General features: G+C 40.7%; 1 protein-coding gene across 3 annotated transcripts; it reads left to right on the top strand.

Annotated features, from left to right (window-relative positions):
• The first annotated feature begins 670 nt into the window (after nucleotides 1-670).
• LOC137802453 (polypyrimidine tract-binding protein 2-like) lies at nucleotides 671-17,474 on the top strand. Of its 3 annotated transcripts, XR_011079973.1 has the most exons (18): nucleotides 671-761; nucleotides 1,857-1,878; nucleotides 2,351-2,402; nucleotides 3,906-4,069; nucleotides 4,235-4,306; nucleotides 4,410-4,481; nucleotides 4,591-4,749; nucleotides 5,939-6,049; nucleotides 6,456-6,624; nucleotides 7,357-7,434; nucleotides 8,430-8,542; nucleotides 11,367-11,400; nucleotides 13,556-13,648; nucleotides 13,766-13,882; nucleotides 14,483-14,582; nucleotides 14,868-14,967; nucleotides 15,279-15,356; nucleotides 15,482-15,525. XR_011079973.1 is itself a non-coding variant. In XM_068600324.1 (17 exons), exons 1-17 carry the CDS (start codon nucleotides 754-756, stop codon nucleotides 15,609-15,611), a joined length of 1,572 nt encoding a protein of 523 aa, XP_068456425.1. In that variant the 5' UTR covers nucleotides 671-753; the 3' UTR covers nucleotides 15,612-17,474. The 3 variants fall into 3 exon arrangements, 1 of the variants encoding a protein (XP_068456425.1); XR_011079972.1 differs by having other exon boundaries at nucleotides 14,868-15,356; nucleotides 15,482-15,553; XM_068600324.1 differs by lacking the exon at nucleotides 14,868-14,967 and having other exon boundaries at nucleotides 15,482-17,474.
• Nucleotides 17,475-18,720: the final 1,246 nt, after the last annotated feature.

The raw sequence follows: 18,720 nt of genomic DNA on the forward strand, positions 1-18,720 counted from the left end.
ATGTTTTCCATGATAAAATACAGATGGTATTAATGGTACCTGTTCAGAAAAAAGAAAGAAAACAGATTTATATACTATATATGTATGTATGTTAACTTGCTGTTGCTCCAGAGTGCCTGTTATATTGTTCTGATAACATTACTTTGAAATAAAAGCATGCAATACACTTGTTTTCACTTCATTATTGAATTTGGCGCATAATGCAATTAATTGCAGAAAAATCATGTGATTAATCCAATCCATTTATTACAACTGTGTGTGTGTGTGTGTGTGTGTGTGTGTGTGTGTGTGTGTGTGTGTGTGTGTGTGTGTGGTGGGGGGTATATTATATTATACATTACAACATTAAAATGCTGGGCAACACTTGTATTGGAAACTTGTCAAGGTTTACACCATGTAATAAATTACTTTATTAATATTTATTATTATAATTCAGACAGATTTCATAATAATGGCAAGGACTGAAACAGTCACGTGGTTCATTGTGTTTAAGCTCTCTGAGCTGAAGAACAGAATCATTCTAACAGGACATATACGATATATATATATTGGCTATAGCCGCATTAAATGAAGTATTTCATTATGAATCAGTCGGTCTCCCTCCGGAGCGGAAGGTGGCGGTAACGCGCCTGATGTTACTGGTGGCTGTCAAAAGCCATTAAAACACCAGAAGAAGAACGCCCATTTTGCTCACACTGTCAAGGCATCGGATTGTGCTGAATATCAACAGACAGAAGAGGACAAAGAGCTGCAATGGACGGGTAAATGTGTCAATATTACAACTACTGCTTCTCGTTAGTCACCCGCTGCTGTGAAGCTCACATGAACAAAATGTACCGCGACCCGTGCTTTTTATGTAATACATGCTAACGGTTAGCTCAGCCGAGAACCTTTATACTGTATAATGTGAAAAACATGACGCTAACATAAACAGCGGCACTAGTTCCCCACCAAGAAATGTGGCAGTCCAGCGCTGTCTTGCTAGTGGGGAACCCCACTCTGACGTTAGAACATGATTCTAGGGTATGTTCTGCGTATCACCTGTGCCTTCCGACTTCGGCAATGTCACGGCTAGCGTTCAAATTAATGTAGCTGACGTCACCGGTAATCAAATGGCGACTAATGTGGTCAGTTTTGCAATCGTGTAACGAGGTATTAGCCCAGTGTGTCTTATCCGACGTGGTACGCGCACCTGTCAGTTCGGTCCTTTGTCTGGAGCTGGTGCTGCACGCGACCTCCACCGGCTTATTGTAAACAACAATAATCAATATGAGCATGAACTTAACTACCACATTAGTAATAAAGACGTGTGAAATAACATGATCATTTAATACAAAATGGAAAAGGCTGTTTATGTTGTCATATAAATTGCAACGCCACTAAATTCCATAGCTAATTTTCACATTGGCGTGGCGAAGCTTGACATATCTAAGATAAGAATAGTTATGTTTTGCCTCCTTGGTGGTATTAGATGTCTTTGGGATGTATGTATATATGACGTGCATGCACACAATGATGCCAATGCGGGTTAAATACACAACGTGTGGAATCTTTCCGACAAAGGCTTTCTGAAGCAGTGAACCGATGAACTGTTCAATAGCTGCATGAGCTTCTCTGTACATTAAGCACTCTGATATTTAAAAACAATAGTAACATTTCAATGATTTTTTCCCCCAACTTTGTGGAACAGTTTAGGTACTTAATTAAAACAGACATGCTACAACACTCATCCAAGATAACAGCACCAGTCTCTCCGATACTTTTTAATTCAAAGGATGCTTTTTCTTGAGAATTTCAAGTGACATTATTTGCTGTTGTTTTCTTTCTCCCTCCCTCTGCATTCTCTACGTTGACAGTGATGTTGCAGTTGGTGTGAAGGTAAAGCACATCGACTTTTTTACTATTGAACACATTTGCATTTACTAGGTCTTCATGATCTAGTTCACAAACTGGATGTTGTTGAGTTTTCAATATATAGTTTAGGGAGGGTGACTAAGTTTAATATGCTTGCAGTAGTTGGGTAATACATAGTATTAAATCTATTCAAGATAACCTACTGTAAAGAGTTTGGTTATCCTTTGTGTTAAATGACAGATGGTGTGATTTCATTAAGATGAAAGTAAAGCCATCAAAGTCATTTCGTAATGTATTTTATTCCGTAGGCCAGACAGAGAATATACTGTGTCAATGTTTGATGTTTGTGTAGTATTTTGTCACTGCCTATATTTATATTGTATAATATTTATATATTATTATATAGTATATAATATTTATATTTATAATATTTTTGGAATTTGTCAGAAGTTGAGATGTAAATTTAAAGTAAAATGTTTTCTTCTTTTTTTTCCAGAGAGGCTCAGATGAGCTCAACATGTACAGTAGCAGCCCCACCCCTTTGACCGGTAAGCACCAACACCATCACACATGGTGAAAAGTACTGCTATTATTTTAGTAGAAACAAAATATATTGGATGAATAATTTTTCAAATTTTGAGAAAAGATCATCAATAATAAATTTTAATAAAATCATGCGCATTCGCAAAGCTCCTGACCCTGCGATCTGATTCACTATGGCAGAGCACTTTAAGGGATCACTTCAGGATCTTTACTCTTCTCTCAAAGAGGAGAACTTTCCTCACTTCACAAGATGTTCAGGGCACTTGTTCAAGCCAACACAGACTGGACTTTTGTCACTGAGGAAGAAAAACTGAACTGAAAACATAAAAAGCACTTATTGCTTTTGTATGAAATCAATCAATTGCTGGTCTTTAACATACATTTTTTAGGTAAGCAACAGGCTGAACATGGACAGAAGGAGTGGCTTGTTCCTCACAGGGACCCTTACTACTGAACAGTACCTGTTCATAATATATATATATATATATATATATATATATATATATATATATATATATATATATATATATATATATATATATATTTAAAAAATTTATATATATATATATATATATATATATTTAAAAAATTTATATATATATATATATATATAAATTATGTATGTTAACTTGCTGTTGCTCCGGAGTGCTGTCATATGGTTCTGATAAAGTTACTTTAAAATAAAAGCGTGCAATACACTAGTTTTTACTTCATTATTGATTTTGGCACATAATGCGATTAATCCCAATTAATCGCAGAAAAATCATGCGATTTAATAAGTTCCTTTTTTTTTAAACTTTGCCCAACGCTATATATCACACATGAAAAAGTCCGATTTTTAAAAAAAATGAAGATAACTTTTTTTTTCGTATAATGAAATGTATAGAAAGACAGTCAGTACTCCCATATCTCCAAAGAATAACTAGTATGAGAAGAAAAATGTTGAAAATGTCTTGAGATTTGTTTTTAGGCAAATCAAGAGAGCGCTTCCACCAATTTCAAAATATGAAATGTAATTCAATATTTCAGTTGCCTGCCAAATATGGTGTACAACACGTCAGAATTTCCTAAAACCCAAAGTGATATCACATTTCTTGTTCTGTCTGAAATACCACAAAAAAATAATTACTACCAGACAATTGAGTAGTCGGGGCGAGGAAAGATTTGGCTTTTTTGCTTGAAACATGACTTCAACAATAAATTGAGTATTGAGATCTGTCAAAGGATGTAATTATCCACTTAAAGGCCATTTTCACAGCAGACGTTTTGACTGGTCATAGCAGTAAAAGCGTGTTTAACTAATGACATTAATGACGGCTCCCAGTAAACCGTGACAGCGTGAAAGTGAGCCAGCATGCACAATACCAGGGCCATGGCAATGAAGTAGCTAAATGGAGCTTAGTCATCATCCCTTTTAGTATTTATACTTGTGCTGTGCTCTGACTTCAGCTTTAATTCTAGAGTCATGTTGCCAAATGTTAATTTGTGTTATCTGCGTTTATGTTCAGCGAATGGCAGTGACAGTAAGAAACAGCGACTGGAAGAATCCCCCCCCTCCAGAGTTCTCCACATCAGGAAACTTCCCAATGAAGTGTCAGAGACTGAAGTCATTGCCTTGGGGCTGCCCTTTGGAAAGGTCACCAATATACTGATGCTGAAGGGGAAAAACCAGGTAAACAAGAACAATCTTTCCCAAACAAGGAAAGAACAGTGACGTGTTGTCTTAAAGGCACTTTGAATTGCCTTGTTGTTGAAATGTGCCATACAAATAAACTTGCCTTGCCTAAAGATTTATTTAGTTATTCTGCAAAAGCTGAATATTGCTGGGTTTTTTTAGGCGTTCCTGGAGTTGGGCACAGAAGAAGCAGCCATTACTATGGTGAACTACTACACAGCTGTCACGCCCCAGGTCTGAAATACATAAGTGTCCATTCCTGTTGCACGTTATTCATCATTTCTCGTTGTTTTAAGTGCTACTAACTGAACTATTTCTCAACTGTTATTGTTTTTAGGTCAGAAACACTCCCGTCTTCATCCAGTACTCCAACCATAAGGAACTGAAAACGGACTCTGCTCTGAACCAGGTACACTCAGGGATCTACACCAAACGCTGTCCTTCAATCGAGCCAGGGTTAAACTGATGTAGGACGTGATGCTTTCCCATTTATTATGTATCTTTTCCTCGCCCCCCAGAGGGCCCAGGCAGTGTTGCAGGCGGTGTCAGCAGTTCAGGATGGAAGCTCTCCATCCTCTGACCCTGGAGTGTTGGACCTAACTCCACCCCCCAGCCCTGTCCTGCGAATTATCATCGACAACATGTTTTATCCTGTGACACTGGACGTTCTGCAACAGGTAAAACTGTTGTTGTTTTCACAGATTCACCATTCAGATTGGTACACACACACACACACAGTCAAAATTTTATTTCACCTAATATTTGAGCATCACAGCGCCGCAAAGACGCACAATCATGACAAAAATTCACAAACTGTGTATCTGGGAAAAAGAGGATGTCTGGTCACCTGGTAAATCTCATTACTCACAAAAGTCCAGTAATCCTCTGTCAGCGCCACATGATCCGTAGCAGACAAGTCATTTTCCGTTTTGTTCTTTCCAGCTTTATACAGTTGGTGGATTTTTGTCACGATTGTGCGTCTTTGCGGTGCTTTGATGCTCTGGTCCCCCGTTGCCACTTGCAAAACTTTGGTGAACCCCTCATCCTCAACAATATTAATTCCGCAACTGTGCTGCTCAGCTTGTCACAGGCAGACTTAGTGAGGGGTCTTTGTTGTTCAGTGAGGCTGGTTTGTCGCATTCCTCTTGAATTCCTCGCGCCGACCAACATGCTTCGCGTTGAGATGTTAAGGCTGGTTGTGCTGGTGAAACGTCAACGTCTTTCCAAGTGGACATCTGACATTTACGTCTGGCTGCATTAGAGCGGAAATAGTTAAATAAGTAGATTAGAAGCTCATTCCGCGTAGGCGTTAAATGGTTAAAAAAATGAACGCATTAATCCTGTAATTTAATCATAATGCATTTACGCGTTATTTTTCACAGCTCGTGTGTGTGTGTGTGTGTGTGTGTGTGTGTGTGTGTGTGTGTGTGTGTGTGTATTTATACACACACACACATTTAAAGGTTCTATTGAGGTTCTTGAATGATGCATTAATGGTCTGTTGTCATATTTTAAGATGACATCACCCTAGAAAAGGGTTTTAAAATTCTTCTTTTTGTGGTGATATAAATATAATCTATGGCGCTGTTAGCTTGCCGCGAGACCGTCCTGGAGTGCAAACTGTTATTGACGCAATGAAAACTTTGTTTTTGAAAGTCTAAACACCAACAAATATGGATTGAAGTAGAATACTTCGTTAGATGGTATATCTTGTGCATAGTGTAAATGATTACATCAATCTTTATCTTATACAGCCCTAGTGTCTGCAGAGCTTTAGACCTAAATGTAGGAAATTTAGTTTGTTGAACTGTTATTTGAATCAAGCACAATCATGTTTCCTAGTTATGAATTTGTTGATTCTTCCAGATCTTCAGTAAGTTCGGAACCGTAATGAAGATTATAACCTTCACCAAGAACAACCAGTTTCAGGCTCTTCTGCAATTCAGCGACCCCGTCAATGCACAGCAAGCTAAACTGGTAGGATCAAACACTGTTACATCAGCAACCATATTCTCCTTTTTTATATATTATAATCCCTTGTTGAATGTCCTATCAACAGGTTTATATTTTAATATTGTTTTTTTACAATGCAGTAACAGGTTTTGCTGGACCCACGGCCACTCTTAAGTGCATGTCCAGTATTATACAATCATATTGTAAAAGTATTCACATTTCAAGTTGTATCTCAGTGAATTCTGCCGAACATTCAAATCAGGCAGTTCACATCTAACGTTTTAGCCTTTTTAACATTCTTGGCATTAGAGCTGGACCAACGTATCAGCCTGGCTGATTTATGACTATAAAATGTTCCTCTTTGTAAGAATCTTCAATTATTCAAACACTATTATGACTCTTTCTCCCTCTTCCACTACCTTTGCTCCAGTCTTTGGATGGACAGAACATCTATAATTCATGCTGCACTCTGCGGATAGACTTCAGTAAACTGGTCAACCTCAACGTCAAATACAACAACGACAAGAGTCGAGATTATACCAGACCCGACCTTCCTACCGGGGACGGAGAGTCTGTCAACAAGGATCATTCTTTATTGGGTAAATACACCTCTGTCTACAGTCTACACCACATTCATTCCAATCTACTTCCGGGGGGAAGTGTGTGTGTGTGTGTGGGGGGGCAATAATACAATTATGTTGTATTATTCACACTGAACCGAATCGTCCACATACAATGCCGGTGTACAGCTCCGACTGACCCCTGATCCTGAGCACACTGATCCTGTCACATCACCTGCCCCCCCGACCGTTCTTGTGCCCGTTGCATATTTTGAAGGCGTAGCGTGAATTTCTTAGGGATGTGCACAGATAATGCACCAAAAGGATGCAGGATATCCACGGCAGCTGCCATTCACACACAAACACGTAGTTAAAAGCAAGTGTAACTCCGGCTTTGTGTCCACCGTTGTTCATTAGTGAGAGAAAAAGTCCTGGTCAGTTTTAAAAAGTCTCTGTTCCCTAACCTTTTTTTTTAATTTGGCAACGAGAAAGTACATCTTTTTGGGATGTATGGAGAATATGTCTGGATTACTGTATGCTGCTCTTGCAGCGTTACAGCTCGGTGGTGTGTCACTGTAGTTTACATATTCTGTAATCAATTAGACAATATTACAAAGATATTGGACCAGGGACGTCACGAGAATCTACTGACAAATTTATTCATTATGATATTGTTAGATTTTTAACATTTTACTGACATTTTCTGGGGTTTGTTTTCTTGTGCTAATTGTCCTGCTTTGTGGTATGAATCCAGTTGTCGTTGTCTTGTAGGTACCCCATCCGGAGCGCTAGCTTCCTACTCTAGTGGAGGAGGGTACTCATCTTCTCTCTCCCTCTCGCAGGGTGGAGGTACCGATCTTTCTTCTTTTGTCTCCTGTCTCGTGTCATGTCCTGTCATAGTTGTCTGAATGTCCTCGGGCTGGAAAGTAGGTTTTAATCTCAATGGCTTCAGATTGGTTGATGTTCAAGCTCACCGAATGGCCAAAACTGTCCTTAGGGTTGATGATTAGCTGAAATTCAATACTTTTCTAAGTGGCTTGGTACAATGCCGTTTCCTACATTACATAGTTCCCTGGTTGTCTTTTGTCATTAATTCAGTCATTAGACTGAATTAATGGTGATCATGAGATATTTGGATCAGATGTCAGACACCAGAGGTTTTTTCTTTCTAATTGAAAGAGTCAGATTTAAGAACTGAGGTTCCTTAGCTAGTTCCTCCACTTAAAGACTTTCTGTGTGTGTGTGTGTGTGTGTGTGTGTGTGTGTGTGTGTGTGTGTGTGTGTGTGTGTGTGTGTGTGTGTGTGTGTGTGTGTGTGTGTGTGTGTGTGTGTGTGTGTGTGTGTGTGTGTGTGTGTGTGTGTGTGTGTGTGTGTGTGTGTGTGCGTGCGTGCGTGCGTGCGTGCGTGCGTGCGTGCGTGCGTGCGTGCGTGCGTGCGTGCGTGCGTGCGTGCGTGCGTGCGTGCGTGCGTGCGTGCGTGCGTGCGTGCGTGCGTGCGTGCGTGCGTGCGTGCGTGCGTGCGTGCGTGCGTGCGTGCGTGCGAGAGAGAGAGAGAGAGAGAGAGAGAGAGAGAGAGAGAGAGAGAGAGAGAGAATTTCCTACCTTGTCTTTAGTTTGTTCTAAATTCTTTTCAATCTCATATTGTTTAAATAATTGTTTGCATTTTATTTCTAGTGACAATATTTATGTCACTAGTAAGGTTAAGAAAGAAAATATAAAATCTAATGAATAAGGAAGTAAACCTATTTTTCATTTGTTACAGTTTTGTCTTTTAGTTTTAGGGTTTGAATCTACTTTTCTGCCGCCGTGTTCTGACCTATTGGTTGTCTCGTGCTTCCCCAACAGGAGCCATGAGTCCTCTGAGTGCTGCAGCGGCGGCGGCAGCTGCCGCTGGCCGCGTTGCTCTGTCCGGGTCCGGAGTGTCAGGAGTCCTGTTGGCATCCAACCTAAATGAAGAGGTACACTAGCCATATACGCAACTGTGAATGAGTATTTGTCTCTGCTCTGAGTCACTCATTTCATTTCCTGTTTAACAGACGCCACTGGATGGTTTTCAGGAATAATTAGTAGTGTGTATTCCTGTATGGGTGTGTGGTTGTTTGTGTCCGAAGCCCAATTTACAGCGTAATTTGTCTTCCTCCTAAATATGGATATGGACTTGCATTTTAACATTTACCCAGTTGCACATTCAAACATTAATGGCAAGTCTGCCTTGCAAGGTGTCTTCTGCTCTTTAGGATCTAATCTAAAGGCTTATGCCCAACAATGGTACAGCCTTCCACATGTGGAGTGTGGTTTTGATAGATTCATAGGGCTTCTGTGGGGCATGAAGTGTCAAAGTATACGGTCTAAAGTGCATGGTGCAAGACTGGACTTTTCTCACTGATTAAGAAGAACTAAACTGAAAAATATGAAAAGCACTTGTTACTTTTGTATAAAGTGAATAAATTGCTGGTCTTTAACATACATCTGTAAGGTAAGCAACAGACTGAACATGGACCGAAAAAGGAGTGGTTTGTCCCCCACAGGGACCCTTACTACTGAACAGTACCTGTTCAGAAAAAAAAGAAAACAGATTTATATACTATATATGCATGTATGTTAACTTGCTGTTGCTCTAGAGTGCTGTTATATTGTTCTAATAACATTACTTTAAAATAAAAGCATGCAATATACTACTTTTTACTTTATTATTTAATTTGGCGCATAATGCGATTAATCGCAGAAAAATCATGCGATTAATCAGTTAATTTTTTTCATCTTTGCCCAGCCCTAATATATGTATACATTTTCGATTTCTTAGACTTCTGTTGTAAATTTTTAGTTTATTCTCTAACTCCTTCTTCTAACTAACTCTAACTATATTCTCGCTCTCTTTCCTTCTCTCTCGCTCTCTGTTGTGTGTGTGTTGAGACCACTTCTGCCCCCTCCCTCTGGTAAAGTCTCCCTGTATCCCTCCGTTCTCTCCGGTGACCGATCAGCTGCTCCTGCACACACACACACACACGTGGGCGTGTGCTCAGTACAGACCAGTGGCTTGGTAGTGGTTGAGAGTGGTGTGGCACTTCTTCATGTTGTGAGTGTTGAATCCAGGGGATAGTTTTCCAGTCAGTTGTTCATTCAATATCAACTGCATCATTAAATGGACAGATCAACATCCATGCTCAGATTTGAGTCTGGTTCCAGGTCGCCTTGCAATAGGAACACCGAACTGAGACGAGCATGTCTTACGGTTCAAGTTCAGTTTTCTTTATTAGAGGTTTAATGAGTAACAACGGCCGTGTGTGTGTGTGTGTGTGTGTGTGTGTGTGTGTGTGTGTGTGTGTGTGTGTGTGTGTGTGTGTGTGTGTGTGTGTGTGTGTGTGTGTGTGTGCATGTTGTCACTCTGAATCTGTTGTATGTTAACCATACAAACTCATAAGACAGAACTGCACACCAGTTGGGCTTCTCGGACTATTCCCATCGCTGCAAAAGTCTTGTGATGCGTTTGGGATATAGCTAGCTCCCAGAACGTAACACGCCGTGCCTCCTACAAACTGTGATGACAGTTACAACATTTGTAGTTGATTCTCTGTTCCAAAAGAAACATTGTAATATAAAACATCTGCCAGTGATGATGGATTTGATATTGCGTTAATATGTGGTGTGACAACATCTTAGAATTTCTCCAAACTTCAAGCTTCAACTTGAAGAATCTTGGAAGTCCAGATGTGATTTTGAAGGCAGTGTGAAGTCACGGACTAGGTTAACGCAGTATACACAGCGCGATCCTATTCAAAGGAAGGCAACGCCATGACGACACAGGTGACCTCTGGGATGCTGGACGTCCTGCTGAATCAAAAGAAATGTCAAACTGACTCTCATTCCATTATTTAGAAGTGAGCTTTCTAAATTGTATTTGAGGTTTTTCAAACTTGACAACAATGGAAATATCTCACTGTAATCGCATTGAAGTTGTTTTTATGTAGAGTTCCTCGATGCGTATCTCAGTCTGACCCCTGCTTCCGAGTCAGCAGTCCTTCTGGCACCTGTAACCTCATGGGATCTGGTCGGCCATCTGTTTCATGGCTCTGCTGTCTTTTGGTTTGATACCTCCTGCCAATCACTTTCATTCTCTTATTTATTTCATGCATTATTCATTATCTTCTACCTTCCTCCCATCCGTTCTTTTCCTCACTGATAAACGCATCCAGCAGGGAATGTGCGAGCGATAACGGAACTGGAAGAAGTGTGTGCGTGTGTGTGTGCGTGTGCGTGTGTGTGTGTGCGCGCGCGTGTGTGTGTGTTTGGATTCAAACCAGCAATCATTCAGACTCCGTTGATGTTCCACTGATGCTCTGTTTACTGACCTCTGCTTTGGTTTTTGTCCTCCTCTCCTCCTTTCTCCCTTCCCCGCCTCCTATCTTCCCCTCCTCGGCGCATCCCTTCCCACGTTTATTTTCTCCCCGTTGGGTGACACACCCTTTAATGTTGTACACTCCCCGTAAAACCCCCCTCCCTCCCTCTCATGTACGTTTACCCAATTTTTGTTCCACCCCCTTTTCCTCTGTTCTCTGTCTTACTCCGGTCAAACCCAACTTTTGGTTTGCCGTTTTGACCGTCCCCCCTAACCCTCCCTACCCTACCCATACCCTTCATCTTTGCTCCACCCCTCATCACCATGGAAACCACCACCTCCCCCCTCGTCCAACGCTGGGCGGTCTGATCTGTACCTTCGTCTCTCCTCTTCCTCCTCTGCTCCTCCTCTTCCTGTCCTCTGCTCTGCGGTCTCTCTCTCTAAAGATGGTCACGCCTCAAAGTCTCTTTACCCTCTTCGGTATGTTCAACCTCTACTATTCTATCTGTATATCTCTCTCTGTTAATCCAATTTTGTTCACTTTCTTCAGTGATGTCGTGGACACGCTATTCCTCTGTAACTGCAACTACAAGCCTCCCTCTTATCATATTGTATTCAACAGAGTTAAGAAATCTTCTATCTCTATGTTGAATGAAAAGTGAGTCTGGGATTGTCTGCATGGTCAGCTTATCTCTGAACTGATGAGAACAAAGACACCAAAATCATTCATGTGACATCATGCTTAAACGAAAATGTGATGTGAAACCTCCAAATCTAAGGCTGTACTGGTTTTAAACAACACTGAGGTTTGTGACTGCCAAGCCAGCACTTCCTGCAGCTGCTTCACAATAATAACAGCAAATGTAACAATACTGAAAACATTTTGAATGTGAAACAGCTGCAGTTTGCAGTAACAATAAACGACACAGCATGATGCGTCATTAGAGCCCTGATGGGACAACAACATAACCGATGAAGCAGATGAAGGGAAGGAGCTGGGTTGTGTTCCATAAGGGATTCAGTGCCCATTTGACTCTTCCCTAAATCCCACCCACTGCTGCTACTCTGTCAAGCAGTCAGAGCTACCACTAACTGAAAATAAAAAAGTGGCTGCAGAGAGAAGGGTCTACAATATCTGTTGAAGGATATATCCAGGATGACAAATTGATTTAGCGGTGATAACAGGTTATAAAGACAGAAGCTGAAGCTACAGACCAGTGTGAAGGTGAACCACCTCATCACCTGGAACAACACTGTTCCTCTTTATTCACTGTGACAATTGTTCAAAAGCAGAAGCTTCATGTTTACATTCAGTAGCTAGGGTAGCATAGAAGTGCTAACGCTAGTTAATGATATGCTAACATACTCTGCTAATGTTAGCCCCACGGGTTTTCACTAAAATATGACTCAACATTTAACCAGCACAAGCTCTGAATCTACTCAACCAGTCTGAAGATGAAGAAACTCTAGAACCACTGGAGTCTTTGGCGCTGAACTGTATAGTTGTCGGACTCTGGGTAAAGTTGGCCGTAGCTACGCCACGATTGGCCACGATTGGCCACGATTGGCCACGAGTCTGCTTGTGAGGGCAGGACATAGCGACGAGTTCATTGGCAAATACCCAAATTGCTAATCGCAAAAAAAAAAACTCTTATCTCTAATTGCGATCTTCTTATGTATTGCAAAGAGTAAGATATACAATATTTAATCTTGGCATTTAATTTTATGAGTAAAAAACACAGCTTGGCCTAAGATGCTAGAAGAAAATACCGCTTTCCAATTACACTGTTATCTGTAAGTGGACTCTACGATACAGTCATTTATTCAGTTTTTTCCAGACTCAAATGTCAACCTGAAGTTTATGTCCAATTGACCAAGGACATATGGATTATTGCAGTGTTTATGTTCTCACCACTTCATTGCTTAAGTTGGTCATGACAGTCCAGTGTACTCGCTAAGGCTCCTTCGAGCTCGTAAAACCTTTCTGCTTGTCTTTTTGCCTTTTTTCCTCCAGATTTTGTGTCAATGAAGTGCAGTCATAGTTCACCTTTTCATTGGTCACGTTAGAATATCTATCAGCCCAGCAATATTCCAATACTTTGTCCTTAAACTTATTGGACTAGTTTTAGCAAAACTCCACAGATCTTCCAATGATCTGCATTAAAGGCCTCAAAAGAACTTAAGTTTTTTGGGGTCTTCTTTCTGCATTTACTGCACATGTTTCCCCAGACAATTGATTATTTCTAAGGTTAGTGCATGTGTTTTAAAATTGTTTTATTTTTTTCTTACACTGTCTATTTACGGTATTACATTTATAATCACCAATCTTCAAGCTGGATTTCTGAATCACCGCTCAGCCAGATGCCAGTTTCAGGTGTATGGTAACACCATTACACCACTCAGTTACACATGGAAGTCAGATGGGAAGAGTCCATATTTTCTTTTCATTTGTCTTTCTTGCACTAACTTTATTCCTTCCATCCTTCACACCTCTTTTTTTTTTTTATCTTCGTCGGCTCCATCTCTCCTGCTCTGTCTGTTCTTTCCTCCTCATCATCTTCTGGTCCACCCTGCTCTCTCTTGCTCTCTCTGTCCCTCTCTTGGTCTGCTTCTCTCGCTCTCTCCCTACCTTCAGGAGTCTATGGTGATGTCCAGAGGGTGAAGATCCTCTACAACAAAAAGGACAGTGCTCTGATACAGCTGTCCGATGGCAACCAGGCTCAGCTGTGTGAGTTTTTACAGTAGCAATATCAGTTTCAAAAAGGGATTAATCAAGATATATAATGTTATTGATCGATACATCAGAGAAGGCTTTTGGACTCATGACATCTTTCCTCCCCCGTAGCGATGAGCCACTTGAATGGTCAAAAGGTGTTTGGTAAAGTGATGCGAGTGACTCTGTCTAAACATCAAACTGTGGCTTTGCCCAGAGAAGGATTGGATGACCAACTGCTCACTAAAGGTAAGCGCTTTCCTGCATCCTGGAAGTGAGCTTGTTTAAATGATTTAGTCTGAAAGTTACAGTTTGGACAGCCAGATCAGACATTCACATGTTCACGTCAAGTGTAGTAATGTATAGTAGTTATATCTTTGTGAGGACAAGTTTAAGTTTTACAATAAATTGTGACCCTCAAGCCAAGTTAAAAGAACTGTTAAGGTGTGGGGGTGGTCACGTCATAGTGTCTTATCTATCAATCATTTTTTATTTCAGATTAATTTATTTACCAGGGACAGCGCACATCAATACTACTCTGACCACAATCAGAAACCGGAATACTTCCAATATCAAAATCTTGTCAATTTGCCTCCAGATTCTACTTTCATACGCAAATTCTGTTCAGAGAGATGTACCTACATACTTGAAGGGTTGTAAAATTGTCGGAACACAATACTAAATTGGTGGAGTTTGAATCTGTATTCGTTACACAGGCACAGTACTTATGGTCATATGTTTCTGTTATGTTAAAGAATTTGCACATTGAGACAACCATGACAGGCAATGTTTTTATCAATAAGGGGAATATAAAGGGTATATAAGTTGTTTTTATTATTTTGTTGACAGATTTTTCTGGCTCGCCACTCCATCGCTTCAAGAAGCCGGGATCCAAAAACTTCCAGAACATTTTCCCTCCCTCTTCAACCCTTCACCTCTCCAACGTCCGGTAGTACAACCACTACACCAGTGGCTAGGCCTTCTCTGCTGGCCTGAACCAATCACAAACTTATAGCTATTTTATGATACAAAAAGTATTTTTTGTATTAAGGTAAAGCTACTTTATAATGTATTTGTTTTTCACAAATACACTACATGTATCATTATTGTTCCATATAAGCTTATTTTGTTATTGCCCAACTCCCGCCTCTCTGTCAGCCTGCTGTTCCAAGTTTGCTGCCGCTAGTTAAAGGTTAAGACCGCTCCTCCAATCACATCTGTTTCTCTATGACAGCGGCTTGAAATACATGACGAGGTCTGCTAGCAGGGATCTGTACGTCTGATTCCTCACAGAGACTAGGACCCTAAGCTGCAGTGGCACTGCGGTACAGCAGGTGGCGTATGCATCTAATCCAAGTTGTTTGCGAGCCACCATTTGTTGAAGCAGAAGAAGAAGAAGAACTGCTGCTGCTGCTGCTTGCGGACACTGTGTAACACCCTACTCGTCCACACGCGATGGAAAGCGGGTGTTAAACAGCTGATATGATTCAGACAGTGAAGGCGTCTGTAGTTAATCCACGGCCCGTCACCGCACTACCCGTATTAGTCAAATCTGTCGGGCACAGAGCTGAATCAATGTAGCGACCTGTTTGGTTTCATGCCGCTTGGCTTTAAGATGTTTAATGGCTTCTCTTTGCTTGTCCAGGGATGGAGTCGGAGAGGATGACCTACGTCTACTGTTCTCCAACAGTGGAGGAACCGTCAAAGCCTTCAAGTTCTTCCAGTAAGAAGCCCCTCACTGCAGCTCTTTAGGACACTGTAAATGTTTATCCTGAAGTATTTTTAGATGGCTCTGATCTAAGAAACGAGACTGGTATTGAACTGTTTGTCTCTGCTCTTCCTCACCAGGGACCGTAAGATGGCTCTGATCCAGATGACGTCGGCGGAGGAGGCGATCCAGACTCTGATGGAACTTCACAACTATGACATGGGAGGGAATCACCACCTGAAAGTTTCCTTTTCAAAGTCTACCATCTGACCCCCAATGCCCAACTCCTGAACCTTAAGATCTATGACGAGGAAGTCGTTCCCATTTGTCGTCTCTTTAATTTAGCAGTACAATATTTTATCCGTGAAATGTGCTTCGGTGTCCAAAGCTCCAAACGTAACACATTATAAACGTTAAAGTATTTCAGTTAAAATATTGAGAGGAATCCAAAATCTACAGAGCGAATATTCCTGATCAGTAGAAGCAGCACACACATCAGACTTTGACCATCTTTAAGAGCAACTAAACACCAGCTGAAAATTTGTTTTTGTTTATCTCCCGTGGCTTAACTTAAGTGATACACCGTAACATCACTGTTGACCAAAGCCTGCAATCCTCTTTAAAGCAGCAGGGACGTGTTTTATTTAATCTTTTATCATTTAAAATAGCAGGGGTTTTGTATTCCCCTGTCCACCTGTCAATATGCTAGTAGTATTTTTTTTCCTTGAACTTCCTGTTAAGATTTGGCTTCCTGTAATTAGGGATATTTTTCTCTTTTACACAGAGCCGTTTCGATCCCCAAACAACCATCCGTTGTCCGTGCTCCCCTTCCGTTGTGGTCGTAACTCCCAACACAGCAGCTCTCTCGTGACGGGCTTCCGCACCGCCACATCGTCTTAACGTGTGGCTACCCTTTCTTTTTCTGATCGTCGGCTCGTCGACTGCGGTCTTTCATTCTCAGTGTGCCGGTTCACTCCAAATGTTCATTTTTGCACTTTCGTGCATTCTAATAATTTATTATACATTTCTAAAGCATTTTTTTTTCATGCGACAAGCATGATGGAGTAGATGTGGTGGTTACTAAAAGGTTAAATGTAAATATGAGCAGTTTTACATCACTAGCACCCACTTTTATACTTTTTAGGCATGTTGGCGCCCTTAAAACACAAGCGACTTTCAGATTTGACCTTTTTTTTTGCACTGCACTGAATCACTTTGAACGTGTAGTTTAAATACCAGACGGAACAACGTTGTAGGACGAGTCCAGAGATCCACAGAGGAAAATAGGACTTCTTGTTGTGCAGTGTCGTGTTTCTAAATACCAAAAGACCGTTTTTTCTTAACAGGAATTTCCTGCTGTTTCTCCCTCAGTTGTTCCTACACAATTTGACTTAAAGCAGCATCGTACCACTTCTATGAGGATGGTTAAGGACAATTGAAAACCCCCGACATTTCCTTTCCACTAGTATTGACATTAACATTGAGGCTCCAAAGCTTTCATCAAAGAATAGAGGTTGCTGTAAAGTTTGAATCCCAGTCTTTTATAGACCATGATGTTAGTGAGTGCACACACACACACACACACACGCACATTAAAACATATACAAGATGCATGCTAATGCTGTCTGTTTGGACAAGGTTTCATGTGATTCTGGTCATGGTCTCTGATTTTGGCAGGAGGCCTATTGGGACCAAAGTACATGTGCCTTTAGTCTGATGTGGTCTGTTGTGTCTTAAATTAATTTACCAGTAAAGTCTGTTGATCTTGTGTTGTAAACCTGTAGAAACAGATTGTTTTGTTACTAGTGTTTCCATGGAAGTGGACTTCTTCTTCCCATCTATCTCAGTTTGTCTCATAAGTTTATTTATCTAGCAGAGATGCACAGGAAGCGGGTTTTTTTTTTTTATTCTGCGGTTCTTGACTTTCAGTTTTTCTTTTCAGGAGATTGTTGTAAATGTTCTGCTTTTGAGTGTGTTTTCTTTTGTGGCAAAATTTCCCATCAGCCCAAATTAAACACGTCTTTTCTACCAACGAGCCCGAACGTATTTGCGTGTGTGTGTCTGTGTCCGGTCTCGGTTTAGCTGCTCTCATCTGTATCTTACATGTCAATAAAACTTCTCTCCCTCTATTCAGTTCTGTCTCTTTGCTCTCACTTCTTTCTCTGAGTTTTTCCCTATTTTAGCTGTTCTGTCTACATTTCTGCTGGGACACAAAATCCCTGCCTTCAAGCGTCCCACACACAATCCACTGTTGGTTCAGTCTTTGTGGTCGGGATGGATGAGGAGCAACCTGCTCAATCAAACCACCTTAACTGCTAATCAAACACCTGGAAATTGTATAAGAAACCTTTAATTCAATAGTCATATTTTCTAAAACTGATCTTTACACTGAGCTTTTTTATTCATTGTAAATGTATTTTTATATTGTGCAATGACACGTTAAAGTCTTCTTTACACAACAAATTTGTTTGCATACTTGCGATATTTCTTTTTTTATTTGAAAGACTTTCTTACTCTACGTTAAGTTAACTACAATTAACTTCATTGTTTTCTCTGCTCGATGATAACTAACCTTCATATTAATATTCATAGATGCCTGTGTTTTAAGTTGGTCCAAATCAAGGCGCACATGGACCATAAAATCACTTGAGAACCACAGCATAACCTGCAGAAAGACATTCTGTATCATCTCCGCGGTGTGATTCCCCGTTTCTGGCACCAAAGAGCTAGAAATCGTTGGGTCGATGCCCAGCCGGATCGATCTGGACGTGGAAGTGAAACAGCACTTTTCCACGTTATCAATATTGACGTGTGTGGAGCAGTGCATGTGTGCTCCATAATAAGACCCAACCGGCGTCTTTGACTGTACAGACTAAAGCCCACGTTTTGACTCCTCATTCGGCCTCTGATTGGCTCGCTGCCTATTTTTAAAAGTCTATTGCTGACGAACAAGATTGGTGGAACATTGGCGAGGGTTAATGATTTCATAAAGATGGCGGCTGTCTTGTAGTATAGCGTTCTCATATAATAATGTCCTTATTTTAGAAGAAAAATGCCTTTTTTATAAATTATTGTTGCAATATGGAATAAATTTACCAATCCTTTGGAGATTTAAATGTTGGTGTGGTGTTAAACTTAATGTTGATATGGCACGCTGATTAACAAGAACATTCATAAAGGGGAACTTCATATGCAAAAGGTTGCTGACCTCTGGGTTAGAGTGACAGTTTTCCTTCTTGAATCACAGCAGCACTCCCAAAACATCTGCACATTCTGTCTGAAGCATCTATGAAAATGGATCAGCTGCCAGGATCATGTGCTGATGAAATTCCTTTTTAGGCCGCTCTCATATATATCCCCGCTGATTCCGTTTCCAGCA

The sequence above is a fragment of the Clinocottus analis genome, unplaced genomic scaffold (genome assembly GCF_023055335.1).
Source record: "Clinocottus analis isolate CAN_PGR_092001 unplaced genomic scaffold, fCliAna1.0.p SCAF_11, whole genome shotgun sequence".
Lineage (NCBI taxonomy): Eukaryota > Metazoa > Chordata > Actinopteri > Perciformes > Cottidae > Clinocottus > Clinocottus analis.

Bases quoted from the DNA above. Each gene is read 5' to 3' on its own strand.
- LOC137802453 (XM_068600324.1), top strand. The intron at 2,403-3,905 runs GTAAGCACCAAC...GTTTATGTTCAG, and splicing joins CAGCCCCACCCCTTTGACCG to CGAATGGCAGTGACAGTAAG. The intron at 6,625-7,356 runs GTAAATACACCT...GTTGTCTTGTAG, and splicing joins CAAGGATCATTCTTTATTGG to GTACCCCATCCGGAGCGCTA.